This window comes from Poecilia mexicana, unplaced genomic scaffold (assembly GCF_051168715.1).
Source record: "Poecilia mexicana isolate PSO_F unplaced genomic scaffold, ASM5116871v1 scaffold_17, whole genome shotgun sequence".
In the NCBI taxonomy this organism is placed as follows: domain Eukaryota; kingdom Metazoa; phylum Chordata; class Actinopteri; order Cyprinodontiformes; family Poeciliidae; genus Poecilia; species Poecilia mexicana.
Window position 1 is genome coordinate 9,636,663 of NW_028263386.1, and position 19,584 is coordinate 9,656,246.

The following is a 19,584-nucleotide window of genomic DNA, read 5'->3' on the forward strand; positions in this document are numbered from 1 at the left end:
TTTTTTTTCCTTTCAGATTATTATCGCACTAGGCTTCATAGAAATACAACAATGATTCTTGGGTTTTCGATTTGCATGTGAAACGTTGCGAATAGAGACCCAGTTCATCCCAAAGTTATACATACCCCTGGAAAATTTAGGTTGAAATTAATAATTTAGTTTTACCAACATTGTTCTTTTGACTGGAAGTCATGTTAATGTTTAGGAGTCCTAAGACTTGAAACATGCAAAATGCTTGTTAAAAGTTATGAAAAATGTTTGACTGTAATAAAGTTTTTCCATTAATCATTTAGCAAAGATATACATTTATATAAGAGCATCTAAAAGTAGCCTTTTAAATTTTTTTCTTCTTGGATATCTCATTTTATACTTCATTAAAACTTGTTGGTTGAGCAAAATTAAGTTGAAATCTAAAATGCAGTAAAGGACCACTTTTAACCAGTTCAGTTTAAAACTGTTGAGTCACATTTTATACTCTTAAATATGGCCGCAGGGTACTTATCGAAACAAAATTCAGAGGCTTAGGAAGCTTAAAGTCTTAGCAACAGCAGGTCACAGCAAGACTTGGTAATCCAGTTTTTTAAATATTCAGGTCTGGGTTTAACTTTAATTTCAAGCATGACTCAGAAATCTGTTTGACTGATGTTTTCTGTTGCGGTTTTATTCATTTCTTTGGCCTTACTCGCTTTCTCAGATATCGTATAGGTAATGGTGACTATTTTTCTTTCATTTCCGTCTCTCAGGTTCCGTCTGACCCCTGATGAAACCCTGCTGGAGAAGTTTAAACAGCACCATCAGAGCAACCCTCGCTTTGGGTTCTCTCCCTTCAAGCAGGACACTTTTACCATTGAACACTACGCTGGGAAAGTTAAATATCACATAAAGGTAAAACTCCCCCAATGCAAACATTTTTACATTCCAGTTAAGATAAAATCTTGTCATTCAGCAACAGGAAGTTGGTGTAGTAAAAGATCCAGAAAATTCCAGATAAAGCCACTGGTTGTTAAACAACACATGTAACCCTTCTGTGTTCGTTTCAAGTTGACTTTACGACAGACACATTCAGGTTCATGGTATTTATTCTGACAAAAATAAAACAATCAAGTTGGTGATTAACATCAGTCCAGCAGCTTCTGCCCCTATACATTAAATAAAATATAATAAATAACCCTAAACAAACTACAAAGCAGTAGCTCCCAATGTGCATTTTGGTAGCAGTTAATAGCAGTTAGCAGCAGTTAGCAAATTAAACGGATAACATTAATAATGACAACAGTCAAAGTCATATACAAAATATAGCAAAATTACTCTTGAAACACTGTATATTATTAAATTTGTCTAAAATTTATGTTAAATACAGTACTTGTAAATAAAACACAGAGCTGATCCTAATACATATCAGTTATAGCAACAGAAAAAGGGGAAGGAGCTGTCAGTTACTGGTTACTATGGTAACCACCAAGTGCCAAGAGCAGTGTAACCAGGTTTCAGCCAATCAGCTCTAAGGAAAATAAATGGAGCTTCCGGATTGGCTGCTTTGCAAACTTCAGCCAGCAGGATTGGGCTAAGCTAAATCAGTTTTATAAGCTACATTTTTAAAAATATATTTTATGCTCTGTAAAAAAACAAAATCAGCGAATAGTTGGATTTTTCACAATTAATTTGGAGTTAAAAACCGCAAAAACTGAGCCGTGAATACAGAGAAGTTCACTGTAATTCTTTTTACTAAAAGTCAAGAGAAAGTTAACATAAAAAATCTTCCAATATTCGAGAATGTTAATAATTTTGGTAACCCTAACAAATCTAAAACAATAAAAGTTCAGTTTTCCTTTGAGACTGCTGCACACAGTGCATGTAAACTTCAGATTTTAACTGTACATTTTGATGGTGGTGTTTTTAGGATTTCAAAAAGAAAAACACGGAGTTCATGCGTCCTGAAGTCGTGTCTCTTCTGCGAAGCAGCAAGCGCTCCTTCCTGCATCACTTGGTTGCATCCAACCCTGAAGCTTTGTTCAGATGGAGCATCCTCCGAGCGACCATTCGCATCGTCTCAGTCTTAAAAAAACTCCTAAAGCAGCGGACTGAAAGGAGTAAGGAGTCTTTTTATCGTTTGTAGGGCTGTACTGAATTTTCCAAGTGACTCAATTAGTATATGCTTGCATTACTTGCATTTTGTGTAAAATAATTTAAATGATTGTTCAATTTTCATCTTAGCTACTGCAAAACAAACCCCACGCACGCCACTCTCAGCCTTAAAAAGGCGCAGCAGTTATCTGGACAGACTGACTGGGTAATTATTACTACTTATAATAATTAGGGTGGATATACTTTGACCTAAAGTAATTACTTTTCTCTTGTTTCTTCCCACACCAGCAATACTCTGGATTTCTCCTTTGATCGCTCTGATGAACAATCACTCAATATGTTTGAGGACATCTTTGTCAATTATGAAGAGAAAAAGTGAATAGACAATATGTTGTTAGCTTCACAACTCAGAAAATGTTTGTCTGAATGTTTTAACCTAATATTTCCATATTTTTTCTGCAGGAAAAATAGAGGTAGTCGACAAAAGCAGATCATTCCAAAGGTAAAAAGTAGCCAAACTAATATGAAATCTTTATTCTGTAGTGCTTTGCAAAATAATTCAAACCAATTAAACACATTTTTAATATTTAGCCACTAACTTCATGCTATATCTTTGGATGTTTAAGTTGACAAACACATAAAGTGACACTTATCAGTCACTTAAAAGAGCCTTTTTTTGAAGGAGCTGCAGAAATTCATAATGCAGAAATAAGAAGTGATGAATTATAATAATCTGTCCTATTATAAAAGACCTTGTTAGCCTAATCTGTTTTGTGCAATACTAAAACGGCACGTCATGACAGAATAATGCTGTGGAATCCCTTTCTGCGGGATGGAAACAGAATTGTTGTTAGCCAATCTCCATTCAGTCTAAGTGAATTTGAGCTATTTATATTAGGTACATACTTTCAAAATGTACCCAAAAACTTCCAACTGTCATTCAGCTGAAAGCTGAAATCAGTGGAGATAAATGCAAATAGAAGATATTTTTTATTTATATATTTTTGCAAAATTAAAAAAAGAAAACCCAGTTTCAATTTCATCCCACTTCACAGTTATGCTGCTTGGTGTTGTTCTGTTAGATAAAATCGCAATAAAATATATTTACATCATTGGACTGTGGTTTAAAAGTGTGAATAAGATCAACGTCTGCACCTTACTTCACTTGTAAACATCCAGAGCTCCTCTTGTGTTTATCCTCATTATCTTATTTTGTCTTTCGTCAACCAGAACCTCATGAATTTGAGTTCACTCCATCACATCGTTGGTCTGATGAAGCACGACAGAACGAGCAAATCTGTCTTCCACCCTATCCGGCGAGCAGATCCACCCACAGTTGGCGCTCAGTTTCAGGTTTTTTTAGTAGTATTACTAAATATGATGATAGCCAAAACCTTGCTGGATGTTTTTACTCATTCCTATAGTTTGAGACCTAAAGCCATGTTTGCTCTCTGCATGTATTTATCTCACAGACCTCATTGGGAAAACTGATTGAGACGATAGAGAAAGCAGAGCCTTTCTTCATTTTCTGTCTTCGCTCTAATGCTGAAAAGGTGACAACATATGTTAATTTTCAACCGCGTACTGCAGATTTTTTCTTTTTTGTTATCAGGACAGATGATGACTGAGCATCTTGTCTTGATTTTATAGAAACAGCTGCACTTTGATGATGAAGTGGTGCTAAATCAAATCAAGTACACTGGCATACTGCAAATGATTCACATGCAGAAGTCAAGTTACAAAGCTAAATACACATTTAAGGTAGGTGATTCATTTAAAACAACAATTTATGTACAGCACCCTCTATATTTATTGGCCTGTTTGGTAAAAATGTGTAAAAATCCTTAGAATAAATGCATGTAATGCAGTAACACAGAACGGTTTAGAAAATAATCAATATTTTAATTTGACTACATTTATTTTGTGTGCACTTTAAAAGCCTCATATCTTACCAAATATTTGTGATCTATTTTGTCTTGGTACTCTTAAAATAAGATAAAACTAACTTACAAGTAACTTTTTAAGCAAGATACTGGAGCTTGTTTTAAGTCAATAATTCTTTAATATTGACAAAAAGTACTAGTTCACTTATAACATGGTAAAAAAAATCACTATAAAGGAATTATTTACTATTTTAACAACAGGGCAGCCACTTCCAAGACTTTTTACACATTAACAAAAGGGACCATTAAATATGGAGGTGGATGATTTTCTGAACTCTCCTATAATTTTTCCCTGTTAACAGGAATTTGTTGAGAAGTTCAGGATTTTGCTTCCAAAAGGAACGACTGGATCCCCACAGGAGATAACTGAACTGTTTGAGAAGATGGGATTGGAAAAGAGCACCTACCAAATAGGAAAAACTAAAGTATATAACACTCCTTTCTTTCCATTTTCTTATCAAGATCAAGTCTTGAAATAATATTTTTGTTTTTACATGAAAATGTATCTTCAGGTGCAGAAACACATAAAAATCAGTTGGAAATAACGCAAAAGCAAAGGGTTAGCTTTAGCCAAAACATGACCCAGCTCCACATGACTTGTTCCTGCCTTCAATCTGCTCAGGTCTTTCTGAAAGAAAAGGAGCGTCAGCTACTCCAGAGCACTCTGAACAAAGAAGTGATGCAACGGATCGTCACCCTGCAGCGCTGGTTCCGCGCCTGTCTCATAAGGCTGCACTTTCTGCAAAAGAAGGATGCCACCATGATCATCCAGGTACAGCTGTTTTCTTACAGAAATGACAAAACAACAACACCTATTATGTTATAAGCCATATATGAACCATTTAAAAGCAAGAACAAAATTAAGCAACTTACAGTTCCTTGCAAAATTATTCATATTAATTGAACCTTTGTAACCAAAAACTCACAGCAGACGGGTTAGGGGTAACGATGTGGAAAGAATTGGGATATAAAACGACAGCTGAAAACTAACACTGTGGACCATGGATATGTTATTTCAAAAGATGCTATTGTAGAAAATAAATGTTGCTCTGTATCTGTTTCCTTCATACTTAAACTCTACTCCATATTAATCTGTGACATGAAATCCCAATAAAATACAGCAACATTTGTGGTTCTAATGTGAAAAAAAGTGCAGTGGGTGAATACTTCTGCAAGGAACTCTACCATCATAATAAAAAATGTACAAACCTACCTCAATTCTAAATTTATATGCATATATAAGTACGTATAAACTAAGCTAAGATGATATCAAAGAACAAATGGAGAGTTTGACCACAAAGTAAACATGAAACTGTATTTGTTGTTGTTTTAGAGGAGCTGGCGGGAGTTTTTTGAGAAGCAAAACCGAGCTGCAACAGTAATCCAGATGGCGTGGCGTATTTCCCAATCACTAGACCTCGAGGACCATGAAAATCGTTCCAGTTCTCTGCCTGGAGCCAGGTACTTTGACTAGGAGCCTGTATATTTAGTCTTTACAATCAGTCATATTTTTGGAAGGATAATTTCTGGTAATTTAAATGATTTTGGTTTACTGTTGATGCAAACATTTTCTCTTAAAATCAGAACACTAACCAAGATAATTTTCTGCTTTGTTTATAAATGAATAAGATTTTAATGCAGATGCAGAATACACTATTGAAAAGTGTATTCAGTATCTGTTATGGCTGTTTTTCCATGAATTACTGCACCAGTGCAGCAAAGCATGGATGAAATCAGCCTGCTCTGCATTGTTAGGTCTGGTGTCTATCATTTTTCTTTTGACAATACTCCCTTGATTCTGTCTGAGATTTATAGGTCAGGGTAATTTGCTGGCCAGTCAAGCACAATAATAATAATAATAATAATATTAATAATAATATGGTTATTCAAGTAGATTTTCATAGTTTTGGTGGAATTAGAAGATGCTAACAAAGTTTAATCTGTATCTCCCTAGAGTTTGTCAGCAGCAGAAAGCATAAAGTGCTCTAAAATGTCCCAGTAGGCAGGTATTGGTGAGAAAGATTTCAAAATATTGGCAGTTAATTTCAGGCAATATCCATAATTATAATTTCTTTTGTTTTAAATATCTGAAGTGGGATTTTTTTTGTTTGTTTTATTCAGTTTTCACTTCAAGTCGTTTTTTTTTTGTTTTTTTTAAGCATTTTGAGGCACAGTGGCAAAACCGTAAACTGCTACTGCACAAGTCACTCCACAGGTTGTTGCTAGGTAACCAAAGAATAAGTGAGTGAGTTGCTAGGTAACCAGAGAATGAGTGAGTGAGTTGATCTCACTAACCTTGGTTAGCTTATCTTCACTTCAAAAACACAAAATCTTACCAAGTATTTTTATCTAGTTTCTAGTGCCAATATTTTAGTACACTTGAAATAAGATAAAACTAATTTACAGGTCATTTTTTAACAAGAAATATGAGCTTTAGTTTCATCTTATTTAATGTATACTAAAATATTTGCACTAAAAACTAGACTCTACTTGTTAACTGATGCAAAGCTTGAGTCAAACTTCTGTCACATGGGTCTGATTTGATGGTTCTTGCCAACAGTCCAATGAAACATGCATTGAAGAGGCAGCAAAACTTGGAGATCCAATCGCCAGAGCCAGCCAACAACCAGGCCGCAAAGGAGAACGAGAGCAAGCAGATAGGCGACGGCAAAGCATCTGTTCCCCAGCTGAACAGACCCTTCTCCGTCCCCCTGGACCTTAAAGCTGGCAGCAGTAACCCTTCAATGTGCAAGCAATACAAGGGCAACGACAGAATGAGGGAGATATCCAGTGAAGATGATCTGACAGACACATCAAGTCCTGAAGTACATCGAAGGAGAGATAGGAGAGATGACATGTAAGTTTTATTGTGTTTGCCATAAACATGCAACCCTTCTCTACATACTTTGTCTGCTACGGTAGAGATGCCATTTCCTATCTTGGCATTTATGCTTCCATTTTTACAAATACATCAACGTTCACAACTAAACAAAAATGTAGATTTTGTATGTATCTTTGAGGTATGTATCACTTTAGATGCATTCCAGGATTGAGTAGTGTGTGTGTGTTTTGGGATCAAAGATGTGGAATAATGCATCGTTTTGCTCAGAGGAGAGAAGAGTACACAAAAAATTTACTCAAGTAAGAGTAGCACTACATTAACATACATTTACTCAGGTAAAATTAAAAAGTAACCTTTCAAGAAGTTATTCAAGTGAGAGTAAAAACGTATTTGGTATAAAGGTTACTCAAGTACAGAATAATTGATCATAAAATTAGATTCAGTGTCATCAGATAAGCTAAAAATATAAAATTATGCACAAATTTTGATATCTTTAAGGCTAAAATTAAAACACTTAGTGCAAACAAAATAATTACAAAATAAAACTTATGAAACTAGTACTTGTAGTGAGTAGAGTACATCCAGTAACATTATATTGTATTTTATTCACTTGGCCTCCAACAGGCTCAGCAGATAGAAAACATTAGAACAACAAAGCCTGTGTAAAACCAAGAAGTCTCCATTAACATATAGACTTGTGTCCTTATCTGATGCATTTTTGGTTAAAATATATTCAGTAAAGTTATTCACAATGGACAGAATATCCTAAAATTTGACTCAAGTTGAACAGCAGTACTTCATAATAATATTACTCAAGTAAAAGTAAAAAGTGTGGTGCATTAAAACTATTCTTGAAAGTATTTTTCCCCCCAATAAAGTTACTCTACTGAATCTAATTGAGTAAATGTAGTTAGTTACTACCCACCTCTGATTTTGTTACCTTACTTTTCCTGTGTTGTCACCATTTAATGTTTTTTATTTAGTCACTTTAAAGAATCAACTGAAATCTGAAAAAAAGTTTTCACTTTGTTTTTTGTTTCCTTCTCAAATAATAAAAAAAAAGTCGTAAAGCAGTTTCTGTTGATGAACTGTCGAGCTCCTCTGGCTGCGAAAGCTCCTCCAGTCCCCAAATGGTAAGCTTGGCGTTCATAATATTTCATAATCTAGAGCATGAATCAATTGTCAAGCTTCGGATGTTTTCTCCCTTCTCTTCTGTGTTATTCGTAACATGTTTGATGGTTTGTTGGTTTGTATTAGACCTCTCTGTGTTCAGGACGCTAAGCCTTGTCTTACTCCTAAATGGAGGTTATAAGCGCGTAGCGTCATCCCAGTTTGAGCCTTGTCCCTTTCTCTGGCCCTGTCAGGGAAGGGTTCGTCTCCGCAAGCCGAAAAAACACAAGCGGCGCTTAGCCTACGCCCGCAGCGGTTTGGTGTATAGCTTTGGGGGCTCCAAGGAGAATGAGTACTGGAGCTTTCCACTGCCTCCCATCAGCCCCACTGTGCCCACCCTGACGGGCTCAGCCAGTGTCATGGATGTCTGGCCCCTCAATTCCCAGGTCAAGGTACTGACCTAATGGGAAGCTTCACTCCCACCACTCTCCTCTCAACAATGGCCCTGCATGCAAACGTCCCATGTGGACTAGCTGGATACCTTGCATTATTCTTGGAGCTCTATCTTTCACTCAATTGGAACATGAGCGGCTGCTTTCCAGAACTTTGGAAATGTCGAAGTCCATTTCCAGTGCTCATTTCTGAACTTTTCGTCTTTCTGACTTGAGCACCAGAGTCAGCAGGCAGATTAGGTTTACGCAGAATGACAAGTAGCTTTGATATCAGTCCATCTCTTATAATTAAAATGTGCTTAATAAACATTGATACAACTGTTATTTGTTTCAGACATTAAAAAGTAAAAACAGAAAAAAAATTACAAGACAAATGCAATTTTACCCAATTTGTTTGAAAAGGAGCTGGTAGAAGATAAGATCTTACATTTTAATCTTCCCACACCAGATAACCCTTGATTAATTCCCACATTAAATGATGCTTAACCCTCATGTTCTCATGGTTGACAATACATTTATTTACATATTTGTAACATCAGCAATAACTATCCTTGCCTTTCAGAAATCCATCCTATATAACATATTTCCAGTTTTTTAAGCTGGTTTATATTTGTGCTTAATCCATCTGTCCCACACACTGATGTACAAAAACTCTTTTTGGTTGTTCTCATACATTGTTGTTGTAAATTATAGCCCCCCTCTCTGTCACAAAGCATTTTTTGAAATACTATCAAACATTGTTGGATAGGTTTTGCTTTTTCATACTACAAAAACATAAAAAGTTACCAAGTATTTTTTTTTGTCTAGTTTATTATAAAAAGATGTTTTCCCCATGTGGCAAGTGAAATAGTCTGCCAGTGGAACTAGTACTTTTTTAATCAATATCAAGGAATCATTGACTTAATAAAAGCTCCTATATTTTGATGAAAAGTTACTTGTAAGTTAGTTTAGCCTTGTTTCAAATGTTAAGTTATTAGCATGAGAATTGAGATGAAAAATACTTGGTAAGATTTTTGTGTTTTTGCCGTGTGTTAAACTTCTATACATTTGATTTAATTAAGCTCTTCCATATATTTTAAAATGCTTGCACATATCTTACTAAAGTAGCTGACATAGCTGTACAGAACCATGCTTGGTCTGTGCTTTGTTTGCAAGCAGCCATATTGTAAAATACAACAAAATCAATACTATAAAAGTGAAAAATAGTTAATATTACTAACCTGTGTCTGCACAAATAACACCTTCATGGAGATTGTAAAAAAAATCTGCTGGTGGGAGGAAACTGTCTTTGCATGATGGATGGAGATGGTGTAGTTCTGTTTTATTTCCTGGTCTGGTTGCGGTTCTGGTGGAGGAGGCGCTGGTAAAAACAGCTGAAGCAACAAAGTGGAGTGGGAGAACGTGAACTTCCAGTTGAGATATGAACGAGAACTGTTCAAGTTTTCAGATTAGGATTTTTGTTAATCATTTCTGTACTTTAACTTGCAGAATATTTGTGTTCTTGTTGATACAGATGATATCAGAACCGGACTGTTCAAGGCACAGCCTTCCAGCCAGATCAGGCAGTGAAGGCACCGATCTTCAAGGCTCAAACCAATCACTTACAACTCCTGAGAAGTAAAATCATTTGCTCCATTTAATTATTTTAACATTTTGAGTTAAAAATTATATAATATTTATGTGATGCCGTACAAAATTTACTCAATCTTCTTTTGCAGGATTGGGTTTTTTGGTAAACTCCTGGGGAGACGGCCAAACAAATCTTCACGCAATGAATCTCCATTTGATAAAACTGGTAAATCTGTAATTTGAGTTATTTGAATACTGATGGCTTATGCACAGCTCCAGTAAATATTTTATCTTTTGCATAACTTCAACCTTTATATTTTTGGCTAAAACACAACATTAAGAAGATGCATGGTCAGATTTATTGAATGGTATAAGATAGAAAATGACCACAAATCAAATTATTTAGTTGAAAGAAATGATGTACAGTTTTTGGCTTGTAAATATGCCCACTTTCTCTACAGTGGAGAAAACAAATATTGAACATGCTAATGTTTTTCCACAGTAAATATATTTTTCAACAAACTGATTGACATAAAATTCACTCCAAGCCTTTATGGTTTAAGTTTAAAATCGTTTTAGTGTGACTTATAAGGAGTGATTTTTAAAAGCACTGATTTTGCATTTTGTAAGCATGACTCCACCTGACTGTACTTGCCTAAAAATATGTGCATATGAAAATCACACTATTGTGGTTGCAAAAATCATCACAAAAGAGGAAGGCTCTTGTTGTCTCACTGCACCCCAAGAGATGCATAACCTACAAAATCTGTTTCTGTCTGGTTTTGAACCAGAGACCTTTTGCTTAAAAAGCAAACGTGATAACCACTACACTACAGAAACTGAACTTCTCTGCTTTGTTTCAGTTTGAGGTTCCAAAGTTGATGATGTGCGATGCAACGCATGAAAATTTTAACTGAGGCTTGCACTCAGATGCCTGGATTCAGAGTACAGACCATGGCACCACATAACCCTTGTTGACCTTGAGTAAACACCTGTGATGTATAGAACATGCAAAATCTGTTTCTGTCTAGTTTCGAACCAGAGACCTTTTGCGTGTAAAGCAAACATGATAACCACTACACTACAGAAACTCATGCTCTTTCCACTGTTCCTGGTAGATGATCCAAATTTTGTTAGAGACTAATGTCAACAATGGGCATGGAACAATGTCAAATACTTATACCACAGATCCTCTCAGAGAGCACAGTAACTTGGTGAACAAACTGCCAGACTTATAATTGTGCCCAATTTCACATTACAGTCCATAAACTAAGCCTGGGATCAACAAATTGTATTGAAGATGTCATTAGCAGAGACAAATGGTTCTACAGAGACTTGGCTAAATGGCTATAAAATAAAATCAATACTTACAAATAAAAGATGGTTCAAAAATAAAATTAACACATTAAAATAAAAAATCTCTGGAAAATAAAATATTATGTATGTTGTTTTGGAAAACATTAGAATATAAGCACTTTTATCAAATCTTCATTGTGGTAAAATCATGTAAGTTCTTAAATCCATGGAAACTCAACAGTTTGTAAGGTAGGTGAGTTAGCTCAGCAGGTTAGAGCACGGTGCTGGTAATGCTGAGGTCATCGGTTCAAACCCCGTGTGGGGCAATTCAAGTCTAACATCTTTCAGACAGTCAACACTTCAAAATAAATAAGGGTTCAATAATAAAATCACCACTTCACAATAAATAAGGTTTCAAAAATAAAATCAATACTTAAAAATGGTTCAAAAATAAAATCAACACTTTACAATAAATAAGGTTTCAAAAATAAAATCAACACTTTACAATAAATAAGGTTTCAAAAATAAAATCACCACTTCAAAATAAATAAGGTTTCAAAAATAAAATCAATACTTAAAAATGGTTCAAAAATAAAATCAACACTTTACAATAAATAAGGTTTCAAAAATAAAATCAACACTTTACAATAAATAAGGGTTCAAAAATAAAATCAATACTTACATATAAAAATAGTTTTAAAAAAAATCAACACTTTACAATTAAAAAATGTATTTTTGAACCATTAAAAAATGGTTCAAAAATAAAATCAACAGTTCAAAATGTATAATGGTAACTGTTTCTGTCTGTTCAGTCCATAAACTAAGCCTGGGATCAAAAAATGTATTGAACATGTCATTAGGAGAGACAAATGGTTCTACCGAGTCTTGGCTAAATGGCTAAAAAATAAAATCAATACTTACAAATAAAAAATGGTTAGGAAGCGCGTGACGTCACGTGCAAAGGGTCAATAGAGAAATAGTTGGAAGGAAACAAACAAATGCAGTTATGACCCATTATGTCACATGTATTTGTACATATATTTTTATTTTTGATAGTTTCAAAGCACAGACCAAGCATGGTACACATGTCGTGTCTCTCATCTGCAGTAACGTTGCCAAGATTCTCTCCACAATCTTACCACATGACTGGTTCCAACGAATCGAGGGTCCAGCGAAAATTTCCTTATATCAGCCGAGCCACGCGAGCGCTTCAGGCGGACGCGTCTCTGGACCGAGAGATCACCGATCCCAATGAGCTACGACACCTTGACGAGTTCCTTGGGAATCAGGTAACATTTAACAACGTTGGTTTTGAGACGGATAGCTTGAAACCCGTTTTGTGCTGCTCTTTGAATTATTCTCTTGCGTCCCGTCAACTTGTAATTTATAATTTCATCACTTTGTCAGGTGAATGAGTTGCAATCAAGAGTGAAAGAACTGTCCGTAACGGAGGGCATTTTCCTCTCTGCCACTATGGAGTTCAGGGAAACCATCAAAACCATGTACTCCTTACAAGTAAGTCACTTTGAAGACTTTCTAGTTGTTTCATTTTTTTATTTCTATTTTATTTAACAAATTCTTATTAATTTTTTGACCCATAGAAGCCCAAAGTTTGCTACAAAAGCCTAATGAATGACTACCGTAACAAAGTGAGTGCATTGTCAGGACGAGGTAAGAAGTCAGAGGTCTCTCTAGTGGTCAACTTGTTCCAGTCTGTGCTGGACGGATTCATCAGAGCCGAAAATAAACGAGGCGAGTCCGAACCAGCCAAGGTAGATATTATTTTTTCATTCATCAGTCTTCATGGAGAGAGTAAAGATCTTTTGTTAGTTCTCTCAGAAAATTAACTTCTCCCTTCATTCAGATGACCAGGACGGGAAAGAAAAGGAAAAAAAATGAGAAATGTGTAAGTTAAACATCTTATCTGAGTTTATTCCTAATGAACATATTGAATAAACTGAAGTTGTTTCTGTCATTTTTGTGTCTGCAGATTGATAATCCTCTGGATCATCTGTTCAGCACATACCAGGTGAACATCATGCAGTCGTGTGACTTGTGTAATTCCTTCATCTGGGTAATGGAGAAAGCTTGCATGTGCAGCGGTGAGTAGATAATCTGTATATAATATGTCTGTTGTTTTTTAAAGCATGCAAACACAAGTAAATATCCTCCAATCTTATTGGTAGTCCTGGTTAAATGTGTATAAAGTTATAAAATAAGTTAATGTTTTATTGCTATTATGTGATCTCACACTGGAACATTTTGAAGAATCAACATTTGAGTACATTTATTGTTGTACTCAAGTGTTTATTATAGGGAAACTTCCAATTGGAATTCAATGATTTGCGGTTTTTGTGGATCATAACTATCTGTTTGATACTATTCAAAATGGGAAAGGCGAGAGAGCATGCATTTCAAGTCAGGATGGAATAACTGTAACCCAGTTGATTTATTGTGCATTATCACCACCAACTGGTGAGGACTAATGGAAATATTGTGAATTATCTCAGTTTCCACAAAAAGAATTTACTTTTGCATAAACTTTTCTTAAAGTACTCCATATTGAGCACAAGTGTTTTTGTGCTACTGTTTTATTTTCAGATATTTTACTGCTCAAAGATGTGAATGTATGCCCTTTTAAAGTAATAAATACCACCATGGCTCTTAATATGGGCAGGAAAAATGGAAAAATAAGAAATACATAAAATTAATACACTACTTATTACTAAATCAAAATCTTAGGTATTTTTAATGCAAATTGTGACCCAAAGAATCAAAGTTGAATTGTTGGGAGGTTCTAATAATACCCGGTCTGGTGTTGGTAGCTGCCGACTGTCTAAATGCTACATTGACAGTTTATGAAACTTAGAATATATTAGCCAACAGTTATTGCACTGAGATTGCAATGTCCATATATTTGCAGTACATTGGGCAGCTTTAATAACCAAAGTGTTGCTTTGGTCTAATGAGACTAATGAACACACATCCAAGAAAAAAGGTTAATTATGGTGGAGGAAGTGTGATGCTGTGGGCTTTGGGAAGCTTGTTGGAGTGAAATATGATAAAATTTTCAATAAAAGTCTAAAGTGTCTTTCAGCAGGTTATTGGTATAAAGTATAAGGCCAAATTATCACAGAAATGATTCACTGGCCATAAAGTCAACAAACATTTATGGTTGTTTCAATTCATAGAATGAAAAAGAAGAAAAGAGAAGTATGCATGACTTATGTGTGAAGAAACTTGGTCCCTTCCTGTCTGTGCAACAGCTGGGTTGTTGATAAATGTGGCAACTAGACTTTCTGTAAATCAATGTTTTGGCTTCAGATTATTTTTCCCACTTAGCAAACTGGAATTTTAAAAATGTCTGTGTGGACTTGCGCTCCAGTGAGAACAGACTGTTTATGTGTAAAACTAAAGGTCATCTGTTTCCATTTTAGCTTGCAAGTTCATTTGTCACAAGAAATGTCTCGACAAAATCATCACAGACTGCTCAACACGGCGTTCCAAGATGGTGAGAGCTCAACCTTTTTAAAAACCTATTAAATCTTCATCAGTGGATTATTTTCATTTTCTCCAATCTTCTTGTTAGTCTAACTCCTCCTGGTCTTTATATGTGTCAGGATGACAGTGTGCCAGGCTCACTACACTTTGGAGTTCAAGTGTGCGTCCTGACCAGTAAAGCCAACCCAGTGCCCAAAGTGGTGGAGTTGTTGCTGATGCATGTGGAGCTGAACGGCCTCTACACCGAGGGCATTTACCGAAAGTCTGGGGCAGCCTGCCGAGCGAAGGAGCTACACCAGATTTTGCAGATTGGTAAAAAAAAAAAAAAAAAAAAAGTTTGCATACAAAGAGGCGCTTTAACTCGTTTCCTTTTTTAAATATTAGCGCTGTTTCAGTTATCTTGACAAATTGAAACTGTACAAATACTTTTTTTTTCTCTTATTTTGTTTTAAGGTCCTGGTTCTAAAATATTTCAGTAACGAGCCACATTCTTGTTAATTTTTTCCTTTTTCCTTTAACTTAAAGAGATAAACAAAAGTTTTGTCTCTAATCTTGCTCCATCAGATCCTGAAAATGTCTGTTTGGATAACTACCCCATCCACACCATCACCGGCCTCGTCAAGCGCTGGCTTAGAGAGCTTCCTGAACCCCTCATGACATTTCCTCTCTACAACGACTTCCTGCATGCTGCCGGTGACAGAACATTTACATATTTTACGTTTTGTTTGTAAGTTTGTTTTGCAATTCAGATAATTTGAAAATCATTTAACTCCCCTTTTCCTCAACATGCAGAGCTGCCAGAGAATCAGGAGAGAATAAGGGCTGTATACCAAAAAGTCGATGAGCTTCCTCCTGCTAATTACCACACTTTGGAGCGGCTTATTTTCCACCTTGTCAAGTAAGAAGACGCTTGCTTCTCATTTAAGTGATTAAAGCCTTAGATTTTAACCACTGTCTGTTTCAGGGTTGCAAAGGAAGAGAAGCACAATAAGATGTCACCAACATCTCTGGCTATTGTGTTTGCTCCCTGCATCCTGCGCTCAGCTGATATAAGTGACCCTTTACTTTGTATGAAGGATGTGCCCAAAAGTACCCTGTAAGTAACCATACTAGCATACTACTATAACCTTTCATCCTGGTAAGGGTTTATTTAATAACGTACAAGTATTTGTAAAACGTAATGTTTCATGCAGGTGTTTGGAGATCCTGATCAATGAGCAGCTGAGGCGCTACAACGAGAAGATGCAAGACATTCAGGAGCTGGAATATGCCGAGGCCCAGGCTGTCCATAAACTCAAACTAAGGAGACAAAACACGGTGAGACCACAGAGGCACAACCAAAAAGGCCTCTGATTGTAATTTGAATAATTTCCTGAAACAATATCCTGATCTCGTCTGCATCCTTCTGACTACATGATAGCAAAAAATATGCATCTTATCATTAGCATCTCTTTTTCTAAATGACTGTACAAAACTGCCACTTGCTGACAAAGACATTGTTCCCATCTTTGTCTAAATCAGTGACAAGCCTTCAGAAATTTAAATTTTAAGGAGGCAGTGTTTTGAAAAATTCACTTTTTAAGCTTTACATTATGTTATAATGTTATTTCCTCATTTAAAAAGTACATACAGTCTTACATGCATGTTTGAGAAATCCTTCGATCTCCATGGCAACCATTCAACTGTGCAAAACACCTGGGTGGCCCTAGCTCCGCCTTCAGGGTGCAGCTCCTCCTTGGAGCATCAGTTTCCAAGCTTTCACAGAGAAGCCCTCCACCGCCACATCCCCACTCAGCTCCTTCAGACTAGCAGCAGCAGCAATTAGCAAACACCTTGTTTAAATGTTCATTAGCTGATGTCATTATAAAAATGTTAGAGGAGCAATGTTGTGATGACTTCCTGAAGGCAGAGTTTCAGAAAGAGCTTTTAAAAGAGTTTTTAAAGAGACGGAGGTCCAATTTCAAGTCGTTAAATTCCAAAGGGAAAATTTTGTTCAAGTCATATTTGATATATATATATATATATATATGTATATGTTTTTACTTGTTTACTGGATTGCATGGAAAAGACATAAAATTGGCCTTTTAATTTATTTGGTCGGGACAATTCATAATAATTAACATTTCTGTAAATGTACCAGAATTATCCAAGATGCTATTTTTCATCTGTTGACCCTGAAGGTTCAACCCGAAGCTGAGCAGAAGGTTCCACACCTACTGCAGTCTGATGAGTCCGACAGCACCATCATTGAAAGAATCAAATCAATCAAGCAAGAGAAGTAAACAAACACTGTTATTTTTTTATTCCTTAAATTGCTGAAATGAAAAGATTTGGTGCAACATTGTGTCGTTATTTTGTCTTTTCCTTGCAGGTTGGACATAGCGATCAGGTTACCTGAACTGGAGCAGGAACACTCGGACTCTGAAAACGTGGACTCTGCATCATCAGTGAGCTCAGACAGCCTAGACCAGCTGGGCGGCGTTGACTCGGAAGGTCAGTAGAAAGGTAAAGTACGTCAAGCTTCTTCTGGGTTTGCACAAATACTTGCAAAAGTGTCCATCCCCCTTTTTATCTTTTTTCATGTTACAACAACAAATTTAAGGTGACAAAGCATTGTTCATATTTGGAACTGAAGAAAAATATAAAAAAATTTTAAAACAAAAAATTGAAAAGCATGGCATTCATTTGTGTCCTGTCTCCTCACCCTTTATTCTCATTGCCCTTTACATGTCCAAAATTCCTTGATCAGATTTAGATGTATTCAGATTAAATTATCTGAATGTATGATTTATACGAGCAAAGAATTAATTACATTCTCCAGGACTTATTCAGAGTAAAATCACTGATGTGTTTTAACATTTTTCTAAAAAATAAAAACTCAGAAGAAGTTGTACCTCCAGAAATGCCAGAAATTGTACACAAGTAAAGCTCTATTTATGTGCAGTTTTTCCACATGCTATTTGTAATAATTGCAGAGATTGTCTGTGTTGTTAATATTGTGCAAATCGGTTATGTCAGTAATTTGAAAAGTAAAAATGTCCCCGCAATTCATCCATCCATCCAAACTCCTGTGATGAAACTAATCCCAAGCGAACAGGCATCTCTGTGATTTGGACAGAAATGAGTGGGATCCATAGTATGATTAGGATTTTTTTCGTTTTCTTGATCCATTTTTATTTTTGGCTAAAAATGGAGGCCACATTGAAAACCTTTTGGGTCCCACGCCAGTAAAACTTATTGATCCGTAACTTACAGCATCAAAATCTCAGTCTTCAGTTATCCTGTGTGAAATATCATTATTCCATGATATTAAGTTGAAGTGGGAAGTATCTGTGTGGTTAAAAAAAAAAAAAAACTCCTGGAAGTACGTTTTAATGACTCGATTAAATGTAACCAGTTACTACTCAGCTCGGCACGTGGTCACATTTTTTACATTTCCTTCGTAGTTAACATAGCAAACTATTAACTGTGACAAACTCATCCGTCTTCAGGCTGAAAGAAAATGTTCCAAGAGAAGAGTGGGGAATTTTGTTTCTTAAAAAGCAAGACATGCTCGCACTGACCAAACACAGGCGTTCAACTCATTCTCTGATTCCTTTCTTTACGACTAATTCTAGCCAATGCCCTCAGAAGGTATTAGGTTTCGTTTTTCCTCAGTGGTGTGTTGAAATATCCGGTGTATCATCACACTGCGTCATTAAGCTACGCAGGATGTGAAAGCATAAAGTGGTTAAAACAAAGGGATGTTAGAGTTTCAGAATACCAACTTCACACCCTCTGTAACCCAACGGATTTGATGAATTGGTTGGAACAAAAACAACTTCTTGTTTACTGTTTCTATAAATAACTACAGTCACACCAGACCAGGAAGTTCCTCATTACTACACATGTCAAAAATCTTTTCACTGAAGCTGCATTTCTGTTACCAGGAAAGGCGACAAAGCTGCCGAGAGCGCTGAGACCGAAATGCCCAGCTAAAACTGCGGACCTGGCGCACACGGTCAGGAGTCGCGCTGCTCAAGGCTTTCCCTCCTCAGACGACAAGCAGCAGCAGCAGCTCACCAGCAAGACCTTTAATGGGAGCTTTGATGACCTGGACATCCCTTATATCGATGATGTTGAAAATTGAAGCTGACACTAATTCCACACGTTCTTTTAATCTGAACACCTGAAAGCACTTTGTTTGACAGACTCTATTTGTCATTGCTGCTGAGAAGGACATCATGCTGACCCGTTCTACCAGGGTTCTTATGAGACATGCTCAGAACTATTTCTGATCTTTATATGGAGATTCTGCTAATTCCATCACTTTACAGAAGATTTTATAAAGGAGCTGAGGGTTTTGGACCAGTTCTGTGTAACAAACTGTAAAATCAATGTCCCCTTTTCTTTTCTCTTTCTGGTGGTTGTTTGTAATTAAAAAAATAACATAGTAACTATACTGTAGATGCGCTAACTTTGTACTCATATTCTGACACTGTGATCAAGAATCTCACGGGAAAACCATGTATTTCTCTTTCTTTTCATGTTACTTTTTTTTAGTAGTTTGACATTAATTAATCTGAGACTTTTTGTAAAATAAATTTTGTCTTTATTTGAACTGTGCTTTTTGCCATGACAAGGCAAGTAATCCATTTTTTTTATTTTTTTGCTAAATGTATGTACGTTTTGAAAAGAACTGGTGTTGTCCATTTGGTTGCAATATTACCAGCTGAAACAAATAGTTTATAGATGTTAGAAGGGACCAAAACTGCCTGAGCTAAATGCATAGGAATACATATATGTC

General features: G+C 36.0%; 1 protein-coding gene and 1 non-coding gene across 4 annotated transcripts in view; one reads left to right on the forward strand and one right to left on the reverse strand.

The window, feature by feature from the left end:
- The window catches only part of LOC106914790 (unconventional myosin-IXb-like), a 38,383-nt gene extending 18,985 nt beyond the window's left edge, over positions 1-19,398 (forward strand). The window contains exons 12-41 of one of the 3 annotated variants that reach the window (XM_014981830.2): positions 744-885; positions 1,901-2,090; positions 2,215-2,290; positions 2,374-2,460; positions 2,548-2,587; positions 3,316-3,438; positions 3,558-3,638; positions 3,736-3,846; positions 4,331-4,453; positions 4,651-4,800; positions 5,362-5,489; positions 6,589-6,885; positions 7,934-8,003; positions 8,235-8,432; positions 9,946-10,049; positions 10,151-10,227; positions 12,405-12,586; positions 12,705-12,812; positions 12,899-13,069; positions 13,162-13,203; positions 13,288-13,399; positions 14,735-14,808; positions 14,918-15,110; positions 15,363-15,491; positions 15,591-15,696; positions 15,763-15,894; positions 15,992-16,115; positions 16,979-17,076; positions 17,170-17,303; positions 18,728-18,870. In XM_014981830.2, the coding sequence (XP_014837316.2) occupies positions 744-885; positions 1,901-2,090; positions 2,215-2,290; positions 2,374-2,460; positions 2,548-2,587; positions 3,316-3,438; positions 3,558-3,638; positions 3,736-3,846; positions 4,331-4,453; positions 4,651-4,800; positions 5,362-5,489; positions 6,589-6,885; positions 7,934-8,003; positions 8,235-8,432; positions 9,946-10,049; positions 10,151-10,227; positions 12,405-12,586; positions 12,705-12,812; positions 12,899-13,069; positions 13,162-13,203; positions 13,288-13,399; positions 14,735-14,808; positions 14,918-15,110; positions 15,363-15,491; positions 15,591-15,696; positions 15,763-15,894; positions 15,992-16,115; positions 16,979-17,076; positions 17,170-17,299 (3,598 nt within the window). In that variant the 3' untranslated portion in view covers positions 17,300-17,303; positions 18,728-18,870. Of the gene's footprint in view, positions 1-743; positions 886-1,900; positions 2,091-2,214; positions 2,291-2,373; positions 2,461-2,547; positions 2,588-3,315; positions 3,439-3,557; positions 3,639-3,735; positions 3,847-4,330; positions 4,454-4,650; positions 4,801-5,361; positions 5,490-6,588; positions 6,886-7,933; positions 8,004-8,234; positions 8,433-9,945; positions 10,050-10,150; positions 10,228-12,404; positions 12,587-12,704; positions 12,813-12,898; positions 13,070-13,161; positions 13,204-13,287; positions 13,400-14,734; positions 14,809-14,917; positions 15,111-15,362; positions 15,492-15,590; positions 15,697-15,762; positions 15,895-15,991; positions 16,116-16,978; positions 17,077-17,169; positions 17,304-18,727 lie in introns of all 3 variants that reach the window. The other 2 variants (XM_088014676.1, XM_014981831.2) reach the window with 2 other exon arrangements.
- Positions 10,769-10,841, reverse strand: trnak-uuu (transfer RNA lysine (anticodon UUU)). Its single transcript has one exon. It is a non-coding gene; the product is annotated as a tRNA-Lys (tRNA).
- Positions 19,399-19,584: the final 186 nt, after the last annotated feature.